Genomic DNA, 8,150 nt, shown 5'->3' with positions numbered 1-8,150 from the left:
GGGAACCCTTATTATTGTATGTATTTTAGTACTTTTAGGCTAATTGTATTATAAAAATACATTGTATTACTTTTTTTTTGTGTGTGTAGGGGGCCAATTGTGTTAAGATCTCAAATTGGCCAACCATCCCAGTTGAACATCCCCAGAAGTATGTACTGTTGCTTCCAGGTACTTAAGTACCCATGTTCTGTGTTCTACATGGCTTGATTGCAGCCGGATCATTGGACAGAAATCTATACTACATGCAGTCAAATAAAATAATGTAAAATATGCTTAATTTGACCTCTTTTGAGAGTAACTGTATTCTCACATTTAGCACTAGGAGCTGCTAGTAATTGATCAGTATTATATTTATCTTATGGATTGAACGCATCTTCAACTTTTTCAGGATCCACCCCTCTGACCCCTGACGTCCGTACGTAGATCACGTTGCAATTTAGTGTAAAAATGGCGTCTGTCTCAGATATGTACGATGTGACCTGGGAAGGTAAATGTTGATTTTTATTATAATTATACTATAAGAGAGTGTTTGTGATTGAAAAAAGAGTAAGATGTACTGTTGCGAAAAATAATGCCAATGCAGTGAATGATACGCCGAAGAACATCGAACAGTTCAGCTGTTTGGGTAGTGGACTGGTACCCTGTTCTCTCGCTAGTATTACAGCCTAGGTAGAAATTGATATTATTAACATTGTTGCCTGACACTCGACGACTATGAAATGCATGGTATTTCACTGTGACTGTGCTTCAGAAATATTGACTATATATTTTCTGTTTGTTTAGCAGTATATACTATAACAGTGTAGACCTTTGTCTGAGGCCAGGCTTGGTGGACGTGCATGCAATAATTTACAGCTGATAAAATGAGACAGTCTCGTTTTATTTAATTAACACAATGATTAGAATATGTTCAGATCTACCAACTCAAATGTAATTTGTCTTTTTATAAAGATGGTTTAGCTAAACAAAGGCCAGTTTGCTGTGACAAAAATCATCATATTAACAGTTAATTATGTTAAGAGAAAAACAAACATACAGTTAATGCACAAAGTAGGACATTGCAAGGACAATAGTAGTTTCGGGTTATTCTTGAGCAAAATTGCCACATCCACAGTTGTTGGCACGGGTAAAAAAAAACACTGGACATTTCTCATGAATTTTGTTTATTATTATTATTATTATTATTATTATTATTATTATTATTATTATTATTATTAATACCATCTGTCTACGGTGGAGTTTATATTTATTTATTTATTTATTTATTTATTTATCTCGAGAAAAATGTCTAGTATAAAATTATTTTTTGGGTTTCCATTCGGTCAGTTTATTTTACTGGAGTAAACCGGGCTTTTCACCCGACGTCATGCAAATGAATGGGAAAGGTGGGGGTTGATATGTAAATTAGCTGTGCGTAAAGTACTCCTCCTACTAGTGACATTTTGTGAAACTGAGGTTTCCAGGTTTCAATGTCATTAGTGGGGTGTCATGTGTTTTGTAGTGAATACTCTTTCCAGTGGCGGATTAACGCATGGTCCCCAGCCACTTAGGGGGCCGCCCAGTAAAACTCACTGTAACCAGTGGATCAAAATATGGCAAGAATGTATCAATAAATAAATATTCTTTAATATAATAATGGATTAATACAATATCCAGGTGTTTGTAAGTATATCAGAATTTTGTCACTGAAAGATCTCTCTGCTATCAAATCAAATACACTACCAGTGTTGCCAACTCCACAAAGCAGGAAGTCGCTAGAGAAACCCCACAAAGTCGTTAGATGTTGCTATTTAGACAATCTAAAGTCGCCAGAAATGTCAAATGACAATTTACCACTTCTCTCGGAATCGCTGAACCATTAAGAGTGAGCACCAATATAAACAGTGTTTAATGTATTAATGATGGCTAATCATTTTTAAATATTTTATATTTGTCTGGATTATCTACCTGTACAGAGTTAGTATGATGTAATTGATTAACATTATACATCACTTATCACTGATTTAGTACATTACGTTTGTTTAAATAATTGTTGTTGTTCGCTTCCGCTAGCAAGGGGGCAGCAGTTGTAGTAGTCATTTGCATTAAGATTAGCAGGTAACTCAGGATCTCTTTGGTTCATAGCCGCAACCAGCTCCACAGCAACTTTTCAGAGCTGCAGTGGGCTGTGCAGGATCTGCACAGATTAATGAGGGTGGAGTTGAGTGACGTCACGCAGCAGCCCTCGAAGAACGTGCATCTCTGCGATTCTGTCCAGATCTGTGGAAATCTGCACTATGTGAAGAACTCCACCACTGTACTACTTCAGGACGAGAGAAGTGTGGTGTATTAAGCTGTGTGTGACTTATGTTGTGATGATACAATTTGGCAACTTCTTTCTCTGAAAATACCTGTTGTCGTCAGTGAAAGTGACTAGATTTGTCGCTAGTCGCTTTGACAATGTTTTTGTCGCTTAGAAAACCCAAAAGTCGCTAGATCTATTGACCAAATCGTTAAGTTGGCAACACCGAGTACTGCGTTTGTTTTCCACAAACCACACACACACGAACCTTGGGCCTCTAATATGCAAATAAGTGATGTGTGATTGGTCAGATGCTAAGAGGGTGCGTGTTGTTGTAAATGGCTACCTGTGTGAACTTGCTAAACAATCCAGTTACTTGCCAAGTTTCTTTAGTTTTTAAAAGATATTTGACTTGAGTGCATGGAGTCATGGATGTAACTATTTAGTGTGAATATAAACTGTTGGTATTTATTAAGTATCTGAAGCAGTAGCGCTGCTATCCCACTATTTAAAGAACGTTGTATTATTCACTAGTTTACACACAAAACACATCCTAATGTAAAACTGAAATGTAGGTAACTATAGTTCATTTTTCAATTAACTACACATTTCATTAAACTTTTTTTAATCATTTCACAGGTCACGTATAAGCTGTGGTGATCTTATCCGAATAATTTGTTTGTGCAGCTCTAGTACATAACTTAAAATTAACACAATCATCGATTTCTTGGGTAAAACATAAAATAACCTACGTGAAAGGTAACAAGCTTATAACGATTTTTTCTTACTTGCTCATGGTGATGTATTGTATCCCTACGCTTCTGCTCACCCAGTTGAACATCAATCTGGGTTTGTCCTAAAGTTTTGAGTGTTACAGTGGCTCACAAATGACTTTGGGAATGCTTTGGGAATGTTTTTGTGCTGACTTCAATAGACATCCTAGATTGCTGTAGCCAGTGCTGTTCCATATCGCCTTTTGTGTACTGAACAAAAGTTCCAGCAGTACTTTTTTTTTTAATTGACAGCTACCGGTAAGCCACAGATACCTTTCATAATTTGAATGTTGGAAGTAGTGAGTATATCCCTTCCCTTCCTGTGTCTGTTCGGGTATTTGTGATGTATACCTCCCTTTTTTAACAATCTCCAATTGTTCTGAGAAAGTTGTTCTTGAAAATGGATTTGTAACGAAATAGACTACAATGTCTCAGTTGTCTGACTTTTTAATGTGTAAAAAGCCATTCTGAATATTAATTCAAAGTTGTCAATATAATTCTCAATAACGGTCCCAATAATAGCAATATCGCGTGAAATTTATAGGGATGGGAATTTTAAACGTATAAACTCTAAGAAGTGGTTAAACATTTATAATATGCTAGATGTATATTCGTTTACGTGATATACATCTACCACCAAACGCATGTTTTTTTAATGCATTCATTATAGTAATTTATCATCAGTAGTCCGTCGCGTATCTGACTCCTCTAGTGCTAGAGTAAGGGTGGATATTATAAAAAGGAAGGGGTTTGGCAATTGCCTCCAAGTAGCTTTTCTAATTGGTACAACAGAAAGATTGACACTGGGGCGGGTTTTATTCTCGGTCGATCTGGCGCTTCTTGGTGCACTTTGTGTGTTTATGCCTGTAGTAGGCATGGTATATTATCAATTCCACGGTGGGGTTAAATAACGTTAATGACCGGTGTTTTTTTTCTGAGTTTGTTCTATATTTAAGTGGCATCTCTAAATAAAGGAAGCCACGTTTGGAAGTATTTTGAGGAACTGGACGAGAAAACCGTGGTATTTAAATAATTATGCCAAACAAAATTGCCGTACCACAAAAACACAAGTTCAGTACTTCACAGTTTGAAATGAAAACATTGTGGATGGAGCTACTGATGGCAATAAAAAGCAAACATTTGCTATAGATTTGGCCAAACAGGGCGTGATCACGTTATCCCTATGAGGACAGTGCGTGTGAATAGAGAATGCAGCAGTTTTGAAATCGATGTAAGGTTATCCCAATACTGTGCCGACCCATAAAACAATAACAGCGAGGCTGGAAAAACTTACTGAAGTACTCGTCTCGAGCAGCAATAGATCTCAAAAATCCCACCGCAATATCAAAGACTGCAAACTTTTAAATCACTGAGGCAGACTTTTTAATATCAGTCGCAGTGCTCTTTACAATTCCAGAATATTGTGCTGTTTTATCCTTGGTATACCTTTTCCAGAAGTGAAAGTATTTCCAACTTCAATTGTAAGCACAACTCGCTTTTGCGCTGTACAGTGGGTGATGTTAGTTTTTTTTAATTTTTTTAAACCATATCATTTTGGGCAAAGTTACTTATAAAAAAAAAAAAAAAAAAAAAAAAAAAAAAAAACTACAACAAAAAAATTGAATAGTGTTTTTTTTTTTTTTGTTTAAATGAACCTTTAAGAAACACACTATTCTAAACATTTTTTTTTTTTTTTTTCCTTTGTAGTTAAGTCTTTGCAATGTTAAAACATTCTTTGCTTATTTAGGGATTATTTGCTTAGAAAATACTAACCAGGGCTGTCGGTATCAGAATGTAATATAAAGAGAGTGTGTGTGTATGTAGATATGGTTTAAATGCTGACACTGCAACGTTTGTAAAAATGTACCAAAAGCACATCCCTAGAAATTCATATATATATATATATATATATATATATATATATATATATATATATATATATATATATATATATATATATTATTTAATTTAGTCGTTGCCAATTATTTTTATTATTTTCTCCCAATTTGGAATGGCCAATTATTTTATTATGCTCAGTTCACCGCTACCACCCCTGCGCTGACTCGGGAGGGCGAAGACGAACACACGCTCTCCTCCGAAGCATGTGTCGTCAGCCGACCGCTTTTTTTCACACTGCGGACTCACCATGCAGCCACCCAAGAGCTACAGCGTCGGAGGACAACGCAGCTCTCGGGCAGCTTACAGGCAAGTCCGCAGGCGCCCGGCCAGACTACAGGGGTCGCTGGTGCGCGGTGAGCCGAGGACACCCTGGCCGACCTAACCCTCCCTCCCCCCGGGCGGCGCTCGGCCAATTGAGCGCCACCCCCTGAACCCCAGAATATTTATGTCCTGCCTCTGCTCACTCATGATTGGACACCTGCATAACAAGGGGCAGATCTTTGACTCTCCCATTGGTTAAACTTACTCAAAACCTTCAACTGTCCATGTCCTGCTCTGCTCACTAATGATTGGACTGCCACAGAGAAAATGTAGATCTTGTATTGGTTGATTTTATTTTATATAAAAAAATAAAATTCTGCACGATTTAAATTGTAAAAAAACAAATTAATCTGCGATCAACTCTTTAGTTGATTAATCGGTCCAATTTAATCTGTTTATCGGAGCAGCCTTACTTTTTTTATATGTAAATGTAGCAAGACAAAATATCAAGAGTATAAGTGAAATGTGACTTTTTTCCAAACTTAGGTCACATTACATATGTACAGTATATTTTAAATTCCCACACATTTAATAAAATAGAATTGAAGAAAAGCAAGTGCAAAATTATATTATCTCAGTTAATTTCGTATTAATACATGTTAACTGACTTTCTTCTTTTGATAGAAATGCGTGATAAACTTAGAAAATGGAGAGAAGAAAATTATCGCAACAGTGAACAAATTGTGGAAGTTGGTGAAGAATTAATTCAGGAACATGCATCAAAGCTTGGAGATGACAGTAAGTACAGTACTGTGTGATAACAATGAGGATTTTTTTTTCTATACATAGGTTTGGGTCATTCCAGCTCAAACAGATCTTGGGGTGTTGCTCAACATTATAACATTAATTGTCTTTGTAATCGACCAAAACATAGGTCTAAATGGGTCTATCTTTTGCATGCACCGACATCTACTGGAGTATTTTTCTCCCATCACATGTTGTCAATGTATGAACCACACCTGGAGGAAACACCTCCCCAAGCTTTGGTCCACTTTAGCTGGACTGAATTGATTTGTCCAATGGCACATAGGTATATCATAGTTACATTTACTGACATTGTTTATTGAAAATCTGTTTAAGGACCACTCTAGTAGGCAACCACCATTTTGATTTAGACAGCAGAATTTCCCATTTATTTCAACTTCTTGTAAATAACTACATGTGGTACAGTAAAGGGACTACACCAAATATTATTCAGTAATATTGCATACACCCCTACTGTAAACAACCCTTTGGCATGGAGAGGCTTGTCACAGCGTAAAGAGAAACCATGCATCCACAGATCCTTTCTGTCATCATATTTAACCAAAACAGTAAAAAAACTGTATCCAGGAGTCTCTGGTGGGCCAATTGCCATAATAAATTTGTCATTGCTTAGGTTCGCAATTGAGCCAAAAATAACATGCAGACAGTTATGTTAACTAAAAAGATGCTTATTTATTTGTATCTAGTTATCACAACATATGAAAAGAATGGAATCCTCTGAACAAAAGTAATGTAGAAAAAGATGAAGATTGAATGGCTTCTATCTGTATAAGATAATGTGTGCAGAATACAATGGCCACTGCAAGTCTTTGCTCAGTCTCAAAAGCTCAGATCTAAAATGTTCAGAATTGAGTTTGCTGTAAGTACATCTGTAAAGCAGCTGGGAGATTTCAGAACTGGAGATGTAGAAAAACTAGATGTCTGAGGTTAGCAGTGCTTTCGGTCCATCTCCATTGTGTTTTTGTTATACCCCAGGAAACAGCCATCTGTATGTAGTATGAGTTACACATCTTGACCAATGCATATACATTCTGAATATTCCTTCAACATGAACAATAAAGCTTGTCAGATGCAAGTTTTAATATTGCCGTGGATGTGACATATCACAGTTGTATTACCAATGTATTCTTCTTGTTTAGATTCAATTTGAATATCCTTTTCAGTTTCAGTCGTCAAATCCCAAAGTTTTGAAGCACCACACCAAAGGGCTCTCAAACATGCCTTCTACAGCTGGTACAGCAGTGTAACCAATCACCTGTTAACCTGCAATTCCCCTAGTGGCTGAAACATTATTTAATGTAGATTTGAATGCAAAGAACTGGATTACAATATCCTTACATAGTCCAACTATAATAAAATAGGCTTATACTATGCAAGTAATTAGTTTTTCTCAACAGAGTTTGAAATGAGGCACTACTAGGTAATATTCCCACAGTATGCTTCACTGCAGTGAGACGTTGAGAACCAGGACCTCCTGGCACCTTCCTTACTGCAAGGCCCGACTGCCTGCTTGTCATTAGAATTAAATTGCTTGTTTTAGTTTGTATACACTGCCCTCCCCCCAAATGTGCCAGGGCCCCTCCTGGAAATGATCTATTTTATTAAAACCTTCTGGGAACACCTTATTTGGAACACCAAAAACATAACAATAAACACTTTAAAATGTAAGCCCAGAATAATGCAGTAAAGGATGTGCTTCAATGCAGTCAGTATTCTTTTCTGCTTGTTTTAAAACAAGGCACACGTCAGCTGTACAGCTATGCAATTAGTTGAAAGTGTGTGTAGTTCAGTTGTTTCTGCATATGCACATCAACTGGTTTCTACATGCTTCTGTGATAACTAGTATTCAGTTAAAGCAAACAAACAAACAAACAAAAAAGACTAGTAGTAGCATATTTGCTTTCTAAAGGTGCATTTGTTCCAAGCCATTTAGAAATATAAAATCTTTTTTTTTAATCTTTTTTCCAGTGGAGTATGTGGTGCTGGTTTTGCAAAAATAAATCTGCATTTAATTTTTTTTAAAGGCATGAAATCCCCATCTTTGCTGTATTGTTCTTTGCCTGAAGAAGATGAGTTTTGCAACAATTGAACCAGCAACCAGTCACTGCAGA

General features: G+C 36.5%; 1 protein-coding gene across 1 annotated transcript in view; it reads left to right on the top strand.

Annotated features, from left to right (window-relative positions):
• The first annotated feature begins 349 nt into the window (after nt 1–349).
• Nucleotides 350–8,150, top strand: part of LOC117399752 (ER membrane protein complex subunit 2) — a 50,784-nt gene continuing 42,983 nt past the window's right edge. The window contains exons 1-2 of the mRNA XM_033999121.2: nt 350–487; nt 5,899–6,012. Coding sequence (XP_033855012.1) covers nt 448–487; nt 5,899–6,012 — 154 coding nt within the window. The 5' untranslated portion in view covers nt 350–447. The remainder of the gene's footprint in view (nt 488–5,898; nt 6,013–8,150) is intronic.

The sequence above is a fragment of the Acipenser ruthenus genome, chromosome 4, assembly GCF_902713425.1.
Source record: "Acipenser ruthenus chromosome 4, fAciRut3.2 maternal haplotype, whole genome shotgun sequence".
Classification (NCBI taxonomy): domain Eukaryota; kingdom Metazoa; phylum Chordata; class Actinopteri; order Acipenseriformes; family Acipenseridae; genus Acipenser; species Acipenser ruthenus.
The sequence above is the reverse complement of the archived record's forward strand: the minus strand, read 5'-3'. Positions and strand labels throughout refer to the sequence as shown.